Here is a 16,682-nt window from a genome sequence, read left to right on the forward strand (position 1 = left end):
TGTCATCAGTATAACAATGAAAGGAAAACCCATGGCAGCAAGTAGAAAAGCAGCTGCCCTAAAATGGAGCCTTGTGGAACCCCATAAAACAGCGGAGCTGTACAGGACTCAGAACTACCTAGCCAAGTTCTGTCTTCAGATCAGAGCTAAAAAAAAAACAAAAAAAAAAACAGAGCGCTCCTACTGTTACCCTGTTACTGTCTAGCAGGGCAAGTCACACAGTCCCAAGAGTCATTTGCCAGGAGGATGTCATTAAAAACTCATAAAGTGACTCACATGTAGGATTTTAAAACCAGATTAGAAAACCTCTAGAATATCAGATTAATCCATAAATGGTGATGATAACTCAGCGTGAACAACTTTTCTGAAGAGCCAAAATTCTCACTTTTCAGGAGACCCCAAAAACGGCACGTTTGTTCAAACGTTAACATTGCATTATCAAAGAGCCATTTTCAACATTTAAGATTAGTCATTAATTTGTAAAAAAAAAAAAAAAAAAAAAAGTACAAATTGGCTGGATGCCAGCGATATGAGAGATTTATGATGGTGTGATGTCATGGAGTAGGCTTGTAATAACCCTGGAAATGATTTACTTCTCAGTAGAATATTGTTAATCCTTTTTTTTTCTGGAGAAAAAAAAAGAGAATATTGCTAATCTTTGAATGAAAATGGCAGCCTGTGCTTAAACATAAAGGCAATTTAACTGTTAGACCCCCAAAATAAAGTGCAGTGTTGAATTCAAACCGTTTTTTAATTTTTTTTACATTGCAGCCGTTAGTTTCTTCTTAGATTGAAGTGTTTCTCTTTACCATGGCTTACTTGTGTCCATTTCTGATTATTTCATTTGGGCATGTTTTTCCTCAGTGTTCCACTGTATTTTCAAGCGGAAGGCCAACCACTACAGAGGTGAGTAAAGCAAAGTACATCTGAACCTTGTTGAGCTGGTGCCGTGTAGTTGGAAAAACCGGTATAACCATTGCATTATGTAAATGGAACAGACATTGCAAATTGAGTGTAAATATTGTTAAAAAATATTTTATATTTCTGTTTTCTATTTATATTTATTTTATATATTTAGTCTGCACAACTGTACATGCTCTGCATGTTAGCATGTTTGTGTCACAAATGAGCGATTCAAGGTTCGGATCCACCCTTCCTGTGTGGAGTTCGAATATTCTCCTCATGCATATTGGCAACCATTCCAGGGTGTACCTTGCCTCTCGCCTAAAGTCAGCTGGGATAATAATATAAATAGATAAATATTGTTAATTATTGTTAATTAATCTAGTGGAAATCATGTAAATAATACAATTACATTACACTATTGAGTTTCACAAATTATCGCGTGTAAAATTCAAGGCCTGGTGAACAGATTTTGCCTGCCTCATCATTTGTGGCCTAGTAAAATAAAGTGTTTACTTAATGTTTCTTGTGAAATAAAGTTGTTCTTTTCATTTTGGCAAAAAAAAAAATCTATACCATTTTTACACCATATGGTTTAAATAAAGTGCTATATAAGTGCAGTCCATTTACCATTTATTGTAAGGTCCAATCCCATTACTTTCTGTTCACCCTGCACCCTTTGTCTCGTTTATCTCTTCTCTCTTTTCTACTTCTTTGGAGAGGCAAAGAAAAAAAAATCCCTCTAGGAATTGGAAACATAATACGTCCAATCCGCTACGTCGTCACCTCGAGCTGCCACAGCTGCGTGCTGGTTGTGACGTAACGGACGCGACAATAGCGAGCGTTTACTAAAACACACAATTGTGCCAATTTCTTCCAAAGTATATAATATTCGATAAAACCACTATCATTACTATGACATTCAATAAATATTAGCATACATAAATTTACGTGTCTCCTGCGTTTTGTTATTTCTTGGTGTCGCCATTACTTCCGCTATTGCTTTTCGCGGTGTTGCCGAGGGGGCGTGACCGCAGTAAGGGAGAACCCAGGTATTGTACGTGAGGAGCTTACTTTCACTTCTGGCCTTGAAGAGTAGTTAAAGTGGATGTTCTTGAAGTCTATATTTCCACTGATTGAATCAGGCTTGGAGCCGCTTTCCAAATAGCTGTCAATGGTCGGTTCCTGTGTGAGTAAAATGTTTTGCTTTGCTGCGTACGTGAACAGGATTTATGATCATTTCTTCTCCCGTTTAGTGACCAGTAAAAGTCTTATCCATAGAAAAGAGTGCACATGGCTTGTTCTTGTTGTTGTTAAAACTCATAGAAGAGTGTTTGCGTTTCTGCTTTTCTTACATTGTCTATAATGCTGTACACTTGGCGTGCAGCTCCTCGGGCGCGAAAAAAGAACTGGATGTTTGGTGAGGTCTGCCCCAATGCAAATGCTCCAACAAGCAAAGCAAATAAAACCTTAAAGGGAAAATAAATGTTAGCTTAAAAGTTAGCTATAGTGTTTAATTACGGTCATCTCGACTCACTGCCAGTGAAATGCCAAATTGGGTCATTTTGTATAAAATAACCCACAAAGTTGGGTCAAATTGTTTTCTAGTAATATTAGGATATTGAGCTGGCCATTTAGTCCATGTCCAATTAAATTGAGGGGTCAATAAAGGAGCTTGGTTCACATCACCATCAGCAAGACATGTTTCATGAAAGATGTTGGTTTCTATAATGCCCTCTGTTCTCTTGTTCTGTTCTTTAACTTTAGTAACAGAACCTGTAGGTGTAGCCAGGATGTATAGAGGATGTCCATCTGGGAGTCTGAGGTTCTTATCTCAGCAATTTAACTGGGTTGCTGGAGGACCCAGCCTGGACTGCCGCCTAGACCACTTTTCACCAGACTTCAGTTGTAAATGTAAGTTTAATTGAATATATTTTACTCTGATCCCGCAAGGGAAAATCTTATTTACTGTACATGAGAGATGTCAGAGTGCACATATGTTGAGGTGAGTTTCAGAAGGGTGCAGTCCCTTGCTTAAGGGCACCCCAACAGCAGTTACGAAAGCTAGGAATTCCATGACCCTCTGGGTCCAAAGTCCAAGTCTTTACTGATTCGCTACTGCCCCAAAATGAGAACTGAAGAATTGTGAGTGCAACTGTACAACTCCTTCTAAATAATAAAAATCAAAAAAAAAAAATTACTTCTTCCTCAGGACATTCAGGTCAACAAATGCATTCACGTTACATCTAATACTGTTCTTTGTGAAAGGCAGAGACACAATTTGGAAACAAAGTTGATAACACATTTATGCAACCATCTTTTATTCAGATTTGTACAAATAATGTATTGTGACACATGATCATTACTTGACAGAGGTAAAGTACATTTCATTCACAATATATATCTTAAAAATAAGTAGCACTTTCTGCGAGTGCAACACATGCAATGGCAATGCAGATTACTCTGGCCACATTCCAGAATGATACATAATTAACAGCAACATAATTAAGAGCAATTGTGAGGTAGGATCTGTTGGCACGGGTGCAGCTAGTCTGACCAGATATGTCGGTACTTTCAAGGAAAATAATGAGTAAAGGCTATTTTATTATACAAAATGTGTATTTGAATATGTAATTCTGATAATACATTGCATCATCTTTGGCTAGTAGGTTGCATTGCGCAACTATTACAACCCTGGGAATTGGCACGCACCAATCCCCTCAAATGCACTTAAGACTTCCCTTTCTTCTCTTCAGTCAGTAAGTCAGCCAAAATTCATCTGATTTCAGTCATATCTATTATACTATGTTTGTTAATGTCAGTTATCTTTACTTCTCCCCTCCCAAATCTCTCTCCCTGATTCAATCACGCAAAATACCTTGCACCTGAGAAAACATTTGATGCAAATAATGCATCTGTAAATCTATTTATACCAACAATGTACTTTGTAGTGACTGGCAGAACAATTAATGTGAGGAGATCACATTTGTGTTCAACTTAACAGGCCCAAGTGGTGTTTTTGACGATGACAAAATTATTTTGTTTTCAAGACAGTAGGATGAAGGCGATGAGCAAAACGATAGCTCTTTGATGACTAAAACATGACGAGAGGTGTGCGAGTTCTTATTGACAAGGCGAGAATGGACGAAAAAGTTACTGGGTGGTCTGTCAGTCGTATGTAAATTACACGTTGCCTTAGAGTCAGCTCGGGATACATTTCATAGTGTCATAGTAAGCTTCAAGTTTTCCACATAACACCTAGCAAAAAAAAAAAGGCAGCTAGCTAGCTTCAGGCAAAAGTTAGCTTATATGCTAACGTCAATTTTTTTAGCGTTCGTGTGTTACTTTTATGTGGAGAACTGGAAGGTATTTTTGGCCGGGCAGCAAGTGAAATTTGTTGTTGTTGTCATATTGACTGATATGTTTGAGCGACTGTCCGAAATATGGAGGGAAATGCATCATTTTAGACCTGCTGCTGTTGCCCACATCAGAAAAAGAAAGAACAAACCCAACAGTACAGATGCATTATAATTTTGGTCATCGCTAAGAAAGATCAGTAGGCTTTGTTCTTGTTTGATAGTTTGATTTTCTTAATGTTGTAGCTAATTATGTGTTGAATTTGAAACATGATAATGTGCATTTGTTAAAAGACATACTTTGAAAAAACAACAACACTAAAACCTGAGTTTTCATCAACTAAAACTGAACTAAAACTCATAGAAATGACTAAAACTTAAATGAATGTTTCTACTTTCACCTGTGCGTCATCTAATAGACACGCAAACAATAGTGTGCATTCTAACAAACGGCCACTATTAAATGAAATTTGAGACCTATGAAAATTTAAAAACTAAATAATGAACTTAGTCTACTCATTCACTGCCATGACCCAACTGTGTAGTGACCAGCATGTGATAGACTCCCTTTTTGGCGAGCAGCTGCTGATGTGTCCCTTGTTCAACCACCACGCCTCCCTGAAAGACAGCTATGCGGTCTGCATTTTGGATGGTGGACAGACGGTGGGCTACGATGATGCACGTCCTGCCCTGTCGAGCTTTGTCCAACGCCTCTTGCACCACCTTGACCGAGAACAAAATTGGGAGGAGAGAAGTTAATGTAGCTAAACATCAGGCAGCCCAAATGTGAAGTAATTCCAGAGAAGAAGGAGAAAAACAAACACCTTCTCGCTTTCAGTGTCGAGTGCAGACGTGGCCTCATCTAAAAGCAACAGTTTGGGGTTACGGAGGATGGCTCGGGCGATGGCTATTCGTTGTTTCTGACCACCTGACAGCTGGGTCCCCTTGTCACCTGCCTGAGTGTTGTAGTTCTGCTCGAGTAAACAAAGTCAAAGTTAGTCCGTGGAAAATATTACACATTGCCAAAATTATCTATTTAAGCTGCCCGTCCATGTTTTAGGATATTTTCAGTGATAGGGCCATAGTAACTGAAAACAATGTGATCATTTTCTTAAAATCTAGTGACAAATGTGTGCGTTTTGATCAAAATGATTATATCCTCTTTTACAAAAATGTGATTTACCTTTGGCAAGTTTTCTATGAAGCTGTGAATGTTGGCTTTCTCAGCAGCTGCCTTAATCTCCTCCATAGTAACAGCACGACTGTTGTCTCCGTAGGCGATGTTTTCCGCCAGGCTGCAGTCAAACAGAACCGGCTCCTGGGACACAATACCGATCTGAGACCTCAGCCAGTGGATGTTCAGCTCTTTCACACTCTTGGAATCAATCATCTGGAGGACAATCGATAAAAATACAACTCATGTCAGTCATCATTGATGCCAGAAGTCGAGAAAAGTTGATAGTCCAGGATTTGAGCAAGATGACTAAGACCAAGGAAAGTTGTTTGGATCAAAGGTAGGTCAAAAATACCCCAAATAAAAAACTATTAAATGTAAATAATTTGGAACTAGTCTCGATAACATTTTAGAAAAGAATCATGCGAAAGAATCAGGTGCAATCATTTTCTCACCACGTTCCCTTGCTTGGTGTCGTAGAACCTCTCCAGAAGCTGGATGGTGGTGCTTTTCCCACAGCCGCTGCTTCCCACCAGGGCCAGCGTTTCTCCCTTGCTCACTTTCAGATTCAGTCCTCGGAGGACGGGTACATTAGGGCGCGAGGGGTAGTTAAACTTAACGCCCTCAAAGGACACATTACCATCGAATTGGTCCTGGATTTTCCAGAAAGATAATTTATCAATACTGTAAGCCTGCAAACCGCTGTGGAGCTCACTTCTTGCTGCTTACCAATGACTGTCCTTCATGTGAGAGATTATCAATGGCAGGCTTTGTGTTCAGGAGCATCATGATGTGAGCGGCTGACATTTTGGCGTTTGCATAGTTTGGAGTGAAGGAATTGGCTTCTCCAACGGCCATTGAACCGTACAGAATTGCCATAATCACTCTGAGAAAGACAATCGATTTACAGTATACATAATTGACTTAAATAAATGATGAATAAGTAATGGAAATGTAAAGCTGGAGTTATTTTTCCACTGTAATGCCCCATGAAATGGTTATCAAGAGGAAATGTTACTCACAGAAATACTCCCTCAACATCCATTCGTCCTTGCTCAACAAGCCAAGCTCCAAACCAGAAACATATGGCATAAGTGAAGTAAATCATGGCTTGGGAAAAAGAGAAGGCAAAACCCTGCACATGGGCCTTTTTCTGGGCGTTTCTACAGAGATACACAGAACCATTTAAAAAAAAAAAAAAACATTGAGAACCATTTCAACCATTTATGGACAGCCCTCACATACCTGTATGGGACTTGCAGGTTATTGTTGAACAACGACTCAAACTTGGGTTCCCTGGTCAGAGATGCAACTGTACGGATATTTTCAATGGCTTCTGTCACAATCTGATGAGATGCAACATGAAAACATGACATGTATACCATGGTTACTAACCCACACTTATAAAACAGTTGGGTCAAAAAGGAACCTATTTATGGATCAAAAATGGACTGATTCGCTTTATGGTTTAATTTGACCCAACTTTCTGTGTTGTTTTATACAAAATAACATTAGATTTTGTATTTTTTAACCCATAGTTGGGCCAAATTAATCCAAGTAGATCTGACCCAACTTTCTGGGTTGTTTTATCTAAAAAACAAAACAAAACCCCATTTTTTTTACCCAAAGTTGGGTCAAATTGACCCAAGTAGACGATCTAACCCAACTTTCTGGGTTGTTTTATAGAAAATGACCCAATTTTTATTTATTTTTACCCAAAGTTAGGTCAAATTGATCTAAGTAGATCTGACCCAACATTCTAGGTTGTTTTGTTAAAAAAAAAAAAAAGACCCAATTTTGGACCCAAAGTTGCGTCAAATTGAGCCAAGTAGACGATTTAACCCAACCTTTTGGGTTGTTTTATAGAAAATGACCCAATTTTTGACCCAAATAGACAATCTGACCCAACTTTCCTGGTTATTTTATGGAAAATTACCCAATTTTTGACCCAAAGGTGGGTCAAACTGACCCAAATAGACGATCTGATCCAACTTTCTGGGTTGTTGTATGCTATACAACCCAATTTTATGACCCAAAATTGGGTCAAATTGAGCCAAGTAGAGGATCTGTCAATTTTTTAACCCATAATAGGGTTATTTTTGACCCAACTGTTTTAAGAGTGCCTCACATGGCAAATGCCCACCTGTCCCGACTTCTCCAACTCTTTCTTGTCTTTGGCAGCTTGCCCAGCTAGCAACTCCATCTCTACAGTTCCAGCCACTGCCAAGATTGGCACCAACAGCAGTACGAGCAGGGTCAGCTCCCAGCCATACACAAAGGCAAGAATCACGCCAGTGCCGAGGTTGGCAATATTCTGCACCAGCGTGGCCAGGCGTAGTCCTGTAACCTGAGCAGAGGTAAAGGGTTTGAGGAAATAGAAACCTATGTGTATGAGTGAGAAACTGCAAATGCTTCACCCCTTGGACTTGAGCAGCATCTGAGGCTAGCCTTGTTGTGAGCGTTCCAACACTGTTTTTGTGGTCATCAAACCAGCCGAGGTCCTATAAAGTAATTCCTCCTCAAATTAAAAAAATATTGTCCTGACAGAGAAATGGTAAAAATTGCAAACCGTCTGTCCCGAGAATTTGTGATTTCACTTACCTGCCTCATCAAAGCCTTGAAGGCTGCAAGTCTCAGTTTTAACGTCAGGATCTCACCAGATTTTCCAAAGCAGTAACCCTGTAAAATGTGACCCAAGCACAATTGGACATGGGATTCAATACTTGTGAATGACGACTTCCCTCTTCCATGTGTATGCATACCTGGAGGAACATGGTGAAAAAAATGACAATTCCAATAGTTGCAAACATGAGGCAAAGAAATTCTGTATATTTTCTGATCAGCTCTTGATCAGCCTCAGCCATCACCTGAAAATTTGAAAGAGAAAGATGATTATCTTATTCTGATTTTTTTTTTGCTTCCAGGAAAACATGTGATCCAGTTGGACACAAATTGTCACTTACAGCAATGAACTTTGAGAGGATGACTGCAAACAGGGGCTGTAATAATCCATTGATGGCAGCAAAGATGACCCCCATCAAAATGTAAGGCCATTCAGTAAGGTTCAAATGCAGAATTTTGAGTAACGACACTGGTGGGACATTTTCATCCTGCAGAAAAGAGATAAGACATGTTGAATCAGGTTTTACTTTATTCTTTGCCAAAATTCAAATAAACTAATGTCACCTTTTCTGTTTCGTTTTGGGCATCCAGCAATGTTTCTTTCTCTTCTTTCATTCCCTCTAGAGCAGCAGAGGAAACCCCTTTTGGGGACTTCCTCCTTTTCATGGAAGATTCATCGACCATTTTGGTTATTGGGCTCTTTTCATTCAGCTCGCTGTTCCACTGCTCATCAACTTTGGCTTTCTGGAAGGTCTACAAGATAAAGATGGGAAAATCACAACACAGGTATATATTGTTGCGATATTAGATAAATGTCCCCTAAATGTGTCACGGTGCTTTTATGCAATTGTTACCTGCATGGTGACGAGGGTTTGATACACGCCCCGTTTTTCCATCAATTGGCTATGAGTACCTAACTCTGCAACTTCTCCATTTTGGAAGCCAGCGATGATATCGGCGTTTCTGATAGTTGAGAGGCGATGAGCCACAATTATGGTGGTACGACCCAGTCTCACCTGCACGAATGATAAAACTGTCAATAGAAATATCAAGAGGGGTTGGGGGGGGGGGTGTACGATCTACTTAACCCTGGAGAACCCATGGGGTCAAATTTGGCCCCTATAAATTCTGCTCCTCAAATAACAAAGACCTTTTTTTTTTTTTTTTTACAAATTTAACTTCAAAAGTCCAGTGCCACTTCTGACCCCTGCATGGGGCCATCTAGTGGATGAATATTGCACTTACATGAGCCAGAGTGGTGGTGACAAGATGGCTGGCAACATGCTGTTTTGTTGAGCTGGAAATCAATCCAAACAAAACCGTCTTCTCAGCAAACCATCAGATGGTAAAATTGTGTTTTTTTTTGTTAATCTATTTCATATCATGTTGCAGAATGCCTAGGAGTACGTTTTATATATATATTTTGATAAATTAGCATCTCTGAGCTAGTTCAAAAAACAAGGGTTAAAATTGAAAAAACATATATTTTGGTGTTCAGTGAACTTATAGCAGTCATTTAATGTATAATTCATAATTTTCCAAAGAAGAAAAGGGTTCTTGGGTTCTCCAGGATTAATTCTCTAATATGCAAATGAACGCCGGTCTGTGTTTGTACCTTGTCGAGTGCAGCCTGCACGATAGTCTCACTCTCAGCATCAAGAGCAGATGTTGCTTCGTCCAGTAAAAGGATCTTGGGGTTACGGACCAGCGCACGGGCAATAGCAATTCTCTGCTTCTGCCCTCCACTCATCTGAGTCCCTCGGTCACCAACCAGCGTTTCAAACTTCTGCTCAACAACAACAATCTCATCAGTGACTTGACGTGATTTTTTTTTTTGAAAAAGTCGAAGTCATCAATAGAGTCATACATCAGGGAAGTTCATGATGAAGTCGTGAGCGTTGGCCTCCTTGGCGGCTTGCTCGATCTCTTCCTGTGTCACGTCAGTTCGGCCGTATCGGATGTTCTCGGATATGGTGGTGGCAAATAGGACGGGCTCCTGACTCACCACGCCAATCAGCTTTCGCAGGTGGCGGATATTGAGTGAACGGATGTCATGACCATCGATACATACCTTCAAATTGGGAGAGAAAGGTATTCTCTTTTATTGTTTGTTTTGAAAGGTGTTGTCCTTCTTTTTTTTTTTTTTTACCCTGGAGAACCCACGGGGTCAAATTTGGCCCCTATAAATTCTGCTACTCAAATAACAAAGACCTTTTTTTTTTTTTTTTTTACAAATTTTACTTCAAAAGTCCAGAGTGCCACTTCTGACTCCTGCATAGGGCCATCTAGTGGATGAATATTGCACTTACATGAGCCAGAGTGGTGGTGACAAGATGGCTGCTGGCAACATGCTGTTTTGTTGAGCTGGAAATCAATCCAAACAAAACCATCTTCTCAGCAAACCATCAGATGGTAAAATTGTGTTTTTTTTTTGGTTAATGTATTTCAGATCATGTTGCAGAATGCCTAGGAGTATGTTATATATATTTTTTTTCATAAATTAGCCCCTAATCCTAAATTAGGGAATAAAGGGTTAAAATTGAAAAAACATATATTTTGGTGTTCAGTGAATTTATAGCAGTCATTTGATGTATAATTCATAATTTTCCAAAGAAGAAAAGGGTTCTTGGGTTCTCCAGGGAAGAAAATGGATGTAGTAACTTTTCACAAATATGCACGTACGGATCCCTGCTGAGGATCGTAGAACCTCTGCAACAGCTGGATGGTGGTGCTTTTCCCGCAGCCGCTGCTTCCCACTAAGGCGATGGTCTGTCCGCTCTTTACACTAAGGGACATGTTGTTTAATACCTGCAAATCGTAACATGCCAATCATGCAAAGTTTGGATTTCTAGTATGTTCAGATGAAATTTAATAGTATGACAAGCGTACTTTGACTTCTGGCCTTGAGGGGTAGTTAAAGTGGATGTTTTTGAACTCAATGTTTCCATCGGTTGAATCGGGCTTGAAGCCGGTTTCTGAGTAGCTGTCGATGCTCGGTTTCTGTGAAGTCAAATTGTCTTTTGAGCTCAGTTGTGGTTCAAAATGTGCTCGTTCTTCTTACATTATCAATGATGCTGTACACTTGGCGTGCAGCTCCTCGGGCGCTGGAAAACGACTGGATGTTTGGTGATGTCTGCCCCAATGCAATTGCTCCAAAAATTAAAGCGAATAAAACCTTCACACAAAAATATTATTGTTAGTATTGAAATTATATTTAAGGGCAATTGTATTGTAATAAAATTCACATTTCTCTCAATGTCTGCTCACTGTGAGTACAGTTCCAGTCGTGTACTCCTTACTCAGAACCAGCGTACTCCCATACCAGAACGCCAGAGCATAAGACAGGAAGATCATCATGTAGGTGAAACCCATGGCAGTGTTTGAACTCATCGCCTTCTTTATTCCCATGTTCTTAGCCTCCTCCAAGTTTTTACGATACCTGTTTGGCAGTACATAAACCAAAGAAAGAATTAGTTTTTCTAGCCAAACAGCGGCTACAAAAAAAGTCTACACACCCCTGTTCAAATGCCAGGTTTTTGTGATATAAAAAGGAGTACAAGTTATATACCACCATTCATGGACAAATCAACCTCAAACCATCCAGCATTCATTATTGGATTTGTAGAAAAGGTATTAAAATGATTTATATTATTATTATTCTACATCATATAAATGTGGCTTTTGAACAGGGGTGTGTAGACTTATTATATCCACATAGTGAGATCCAATATGCAACACTGTCAATCACACCTGAGAATTAAAAGCTAATGTTTCCAGAAAAAAATAAAACAAAAGCTAATGTTTGGAAAAAGCACAATGTCCATCTCCAACCATAGTTGTAGGTGGAGCGTCCACAAACCTTTGGATCTCTCTCTGCTGACCACTGAAGGCAAACACAGTCCTGATGGCAGAAAGCACCTCCTGTGCCACCGCGCCCGCTTTAGCATAAGCAGCCTGCTCTTTAGCGGTGAATGACGTCACCACCTAAGGAGAGGCATATCAGTTTAGCAAGAAAAGGGTATTTTTTTTCAGGATGAAGGCAAGGTGGACAAAGAGCAGGTTTTACCTTACTGAAAATGCCAGCTGACAGGCCCAGCAAGGGGCAGACGGCCAGGACCACCAGAGCGAGCTTCCATCCTATGCTTAAGCCAACAACCAAAGATGCAATGAAGGTGGAAAGCGACTGGATTAACATCCCCATTTTGTCTCCAATGCCCTCTTGGATCTTATAGATGTCACTGCCCGGACAAATGAATGATCATGAATTATTGTAAAGCCACTATAGCATTGCCACCTTTTTAAAATGGCATATTTTTTGCCCAGTTCAGCGTCTTAAGTCGTGGGCAGTTAAACCCAGTTCGCCATATAGTGACGACTCAACAGTTTCCTTAACCCTGGAGAACCCAAGAACCCTTTTCTTCTTTGGAAAATTATGAATTATACATTAAATGACTGCTATAAGTTCACTGAACACTAAAATATATGTTTTTTCAATTTTAACCCTTGTTTTTTTAACTAGCTCAGAGTTGCTAATTTATCAATATATATATATATAAATATATAAAACATACTCCTAGGCATTCTGCAACATGATATGAAATAGATTAACAAAAAAAACCACAATTTTACCATCTGATGGTTTGCTGAGAAGATGGTTTTGTTTGGATTGATTTCCAGCTCAACAAAACAGCATGTTGCCAGCCATCTTGTCACCACCACTCTGGCTCATGTAAGTGCAATATTCATCCACTAGATGGCCCCATGCAGGGGTCAGAAGTGGCACTCTGGACTTTTGAAGTTAAATTTGTAAAAAAAAAAAAAGGTATTTGTTATTTGAGTAGCAGAATTTATAGGGGCCAAATTTGACCCCGTAGGTTCTCCAGGGTTAAGACACATTTTGGGAAACAGGCGGCTCAATTCATCATATCTGCAGAATGGAACATGCAATGAAATCACTCACTCAACAAGTCGAGTGTTGAGTGTTCCCGTCTCGTTGGCGTCAAACCAGCCGATGTCCTGTCGCATGATACTGTGGAAAAAACGCTTGCGGATGCGCTTGACTTGTCGTACAGCAGCCAGTGTAAAAAAAGCAACCTGCATGTAGGCAGCCACCAGCACCAAGACCCCTGTGATGGCGAAGTAAATAGAAAAGCTGGAAAAGGAAAAACAAATTGTCAAACCTGCCTCAGTTGAGTGTAAACTGACTTCTTGGTCTTACCCAGCCATGTCGTCCTGTAAGGTGCTGTTGGTGGACACTGAAAATAGAGAAAATAAGGTGTAATATTTGTCGTTAAGTAAGGCTACCATTTGTTGCTGTCTCTGTGAACTTACTGAAGTAGCGGGTGTTGTTTTTAGACATGGCTGAGGAAAGTATAAATCTGTCCGCCATGTGCCCAAACACAACACACATGAGGGGGAACACCAGCCCATGGGCCACCGACATCACCGTCCCGAAGATGATTAGTATAACATCGATGCCATCTGCAAACCTGAACTGTGCTCATGTAACCGGGAATTGTCATTATTAGTCTCTAATTGTAAAAAAAAAGGAGAGAGATAGAGATAGACAGACAACATACCAGTTCAATGGGTCCAACTGTGACCATTTTACCCTCTTTTTCTTTCTTCTTTTTACTTCCTGTTTTATTGTACTCACTTGGGGAAAAAAAACATATTACAGATACTCCAATTTTGAATTCACTTTTTTTAATATGACAGTCAACTGGTTTGTTAAAGTGCTCCAGAATATTACCTTAAATAGATATCTGTATTGTGATTGGGGACGTCCTTTTGTAACTTGTCTGTTTCACCCATGTTTGGGGCCTGTCAGAGGAAGACGCCGGGTCATTTTGCAATCAATAATAACATTTAAAAAATCAATTAATCAATAGTCCTTTCTAAAAATGAAGCCATGACAAAAGATTTTCACAGACCACTTAATATTTGTAAAGGTATAATGTAGACACCTATCCAATGATGAGGTATTAATACTGTAATTATATATATATATATATTTTTTAAAACAAAGAAAATGTAATCAGAATAAGTCCATCCATCTTCTATAAAGCTTGAATTTGTCAATTTGGCCAGTAGATGGCAGTGTAATACAACATTACTCTATGTAAAGCTGTCATGCTCTAGTGCGCATGCGTTCCTGTCTGTGAATTCCAAACTTTAATTCTGCCATGCTTTTGTACAAGTAATACGTTAACGTATTGATTTTTAAAACGCTCTCCCAACCTACTAGCTCGACTCTATTACTGGGTTAAACAGCTTCAGGTTCGTATGTGAGTTTTTATTTTTTTAATTAAGTTGTAATCTCGTTTCTGAACTGTTAACTCTTATCCACCACCACACCTGTTAGCATTAATTTAACGGGGCTGGGCTACATACCGGGTTCATAATTATAAATGTTCATGCTAATACCCATCGTAATTTATTCATGTATTTTAAAAGGGTCCACATTAGCCAGTTTCACCAGCTAGTCTTTTTGGTGTCCAAAAACCTTACATCAAAAGCTCAAATTTTCAATACCACACCAGTCAAACAGACATCTAATCATCATTGTGTTTACATAAATTCTAACAAGAAGACGTCCTTTGAAATCTTAAGTTACACCTTACCTTTAGCTGTAAGCAAGTTGACATTAAAATGGAACAAAACAGAATGCAATCAGTTTTATTTCCTGTTAGACGGGATCACGTATTGCTCAACTGTTAAATAATGCATTCCTAATTCGTATTTGTTTGAAGATTGGAAGGACTAAGGATTTTTCTAAACTCAGGTTTGGTGGGAAAAACGATGCTCTAATCTTTTTTTTGGGTTGTTTTATTCAGTTTCATAACTTGACTTATTAGACCATTTCTTCTTGTATTGTCAACTGAACCAGACTTTGCTTCAAAAATATGGAATTAGCCTTATCTCTTTTGTCATGAGGGCCCATTAACCCTTTGCGCTTTTTAGAACGCTCATCGATGCATGTTTATCAACAATCCTCATGAAGAAATGCATGGAGGCCACTTGCTCCACGGACACCTCAGTCCAGATATTTCTAACATATTTAAAAATAATAATAATAATTTTAAAATATATATATATATATTTTTTTTACATTTCTTAATTCTCCTGTGTCATCTTAACCATATATTTGGGTTTAGTCTAATTGGGGTATGAACCGACTGGCAGCCAGGACGATTAGTTCAAAGTTCAATCTCATGAGTAATTGTAAAAATATGATGACTCTAAATCGGTGAGATAGTTGTTCTTCATCTCTGTATCGGCTGTGTGCTACAGTTGAGCGTGATATAGCAACCGAGCTAACGGAGCAGAATACTTCCTGGGTAAACACAAAACCCTTCCTGCCATACCTTCCTGCTTTCGTACACGACTCCACTCCGCCTACTTATCAAAACAATTTACAGTGGTTGCAAACTATTTAGATAAAATAACAGCCACGCAAAGAAGCTTAGAAAAACAACAGCCGCTTACTGCTTGACTTATTTAAACCTCCGTTAAACGAGAGATATGAACAAATTCACTTTAGGCAATGATCCCGGTTCTACACGTAAAAAGCTGCTGCATAGTTCCAACGCCTTAGTAACATCTCAGCGGACTAAACGTTTTTGAACGATCAAAAGTGTCATTTTTGCCATACCTGCACGTCCTCGGCTGTGCTCCAACTTGATCCAGCGCTGCCATCCGTTACGATACGCCCTCCACTGGCTGAAAAAAAAAACATAAACAAAGCTGTACCTAACTGGTGACAGTACAGTGTTGTTTCGAGAGGCGGTCCTACACTTCGTACTGTGACTTGATGATTGGTTTTGAGTCCCACTCAAAACTAACTTGTGGTTTCCATAGACAAATGAAGACACATCTACCCATGTACTTCTTCCCACCTCTTATGCTGTTTCATTGTTGAAAATCAACTTGATGAATTACCTGAATCACCCAACCCAGCATCCTAAAAAAAATCCATTCACTCAGTGAGTACAAACTCCACTTTGAGTTAAATAAGTTACGGATTATATTTAATTTTTTCAAATGGATGGATTATTGTCATGCCTTCACATTTAATGAAGATCTGTTAAGTTGTGACAGTGAAGTCCAATACTAGGAAGTAATAAAGTGTAAATTCTTCATGCCCTTCATGTACTTCACTTAAATAATTGTTTTTCTGAATTTTTACCTTTACGTCCTACATTTGAAAAGAGATACACTGTCTACTCCTATATCAAAATTGACTTGTTACTTTCTTTAAACCTTCACAGATGATGCCACAATGTAAAAAAAAGAAAAAAAAAAGAGATGTCAATACAGAGGTAAAGTCCATGACAGTTGAGATCTTGTGGACTTGGCGACATCGAGGAACGTGAACCAGGGAGCATTAACGATGGAAACGACACAAATGATTTGGAGAAGCAAGATATTCCCCATCCATGGCATACTGAAGATAAGGAGTTAGGCAAATACATTGTGGTGTGCCAGTAACCGCCAGCTTCTGGCATTTAAAAATTATGAAACAATACAACATTCAGGGTAAGTGTGTATTTTTGTAAAATGATACATTTTTTCTCCAATTCAACATTTTTTGGCAATCAGTTCACATTAGCAAAGCTATAGGAAAA

The 16,682-nt window shown here is 39.1% G+C and overlaps 2 protein-coding genes and 1 long non-coding RNA gene across 4 annotated transcripts in view; 2 read left to right on the forward strand and 1 right to left on the reverse strand.

The window, feature by feature from the left end:
- The first annotated feature begins 1,943 nt into the window (after positions 1-1,943).
- Positions 1,944-6,552, forward strand: LOC144057576 (uncharacterized). Its single transcript, XR_013295289.1, has 4 exons — positions 1,944-2,092; positions 2,671-2,817; positions 5,537-5,773; positions 5,914-6,552. It is a non-coding gene; the product is annotated as an uncharacterized LOC144057576 (long non-coding RNA).
- Positions 3,208-15,847, reverse strand: LOC144057569 (ATP-dependent translocase ABCB1-like). Of its 2 annotated transcripts, XM_077575295.1 has the most exons (23): positions 15,710-15,847; positions 13,808-13,878; positions 13,635-13,710; positions 13,387-13,549; positions 13,274-13,310; positions 13,016-13,207; positions 12,122-12,293; positions 11,915-12,039; positions 11,323-11,494; positions 11,117-11,230; positions 10,945-11,055; positions 10,738-10,863; positions 9,923-10,126; positions 9,671-9,841; positions 8,910-9,071; positions 8,620-8,808; positions 8,397-8,543; positions 8,196-8,300; positions 8,035-8,112; positions 7,851-7,934; positions 7,577-7,780; positions 6,679-6,779; positions 6,183-6,596 (listed from the first exon to the last, which is right to left on the reverse strand). In XM_077575295.1, exons 1-23 carry the CDS (start codon positions 15,791-15,793, stop codon positions 6,452-6,454), a joined length of 3,033 nt encoding a protein of 1,010 aa, XP_077431421.1. In that variant the 5' UTR covers positions 15,794-15,847; the 3' UTR covers positions 6,183-6,451. The 2 variants fall into 2 exon arrangements, with proteins under 2 accessions (XP_077431422.1, XP_077431421.1); XM_077575296.1 differs by lacking the exons at positions 8,910-9,071; positions 9,671-9,841; positions 9,923-10,126; ... (10 more) ...; positions 13,808-13,878; positions 15,710-15,847 and adding exons at positions 3,208-4,982; positions 5,084-5,230; positions 5,443-5,649; positions 5,889-6,086 and having other exon boundaries at positions 6,163-6,319; positions 6,456-6,596; positions 8,620-8,760.
- The window catches only part of rundc3b (RUN domain containing 3b), a 32,649-nt gene continuing 24,649 nt past the window's right edge, over positions 8,683-16,682 (forward strand). Inside the window, exons 1-3 of the mRNA XM_077575305.1 lie at positions 8,683-8,841; positions 15,916-16,040; positions 16,326-16,593. The gene's annotated coding sequence lies outside the window, so the exon portion shown is untranslated. The remainder of the gene's footprint in view (positions 8,842-15,915; positions 16,041-16,325; positions 16,594-16,682) is intronic.

The sequence above is a fragment of the Vanacampus margaritifer genome, chromosome 9, assembly GCF_051991255.1.
Source record: "Vanacampus margaritifer isolate UIUO_Vmar chromosome 9, RoL_Vmar_1.0, whole genome shotgun sequence".
NCBI classification, from domain to species: Eukaryota; Metazoa; Chordata; class Actinopteri; order Syngnathiformes; family Syngnathidae; genus Vanacampus; species Vanacampus margaritifer.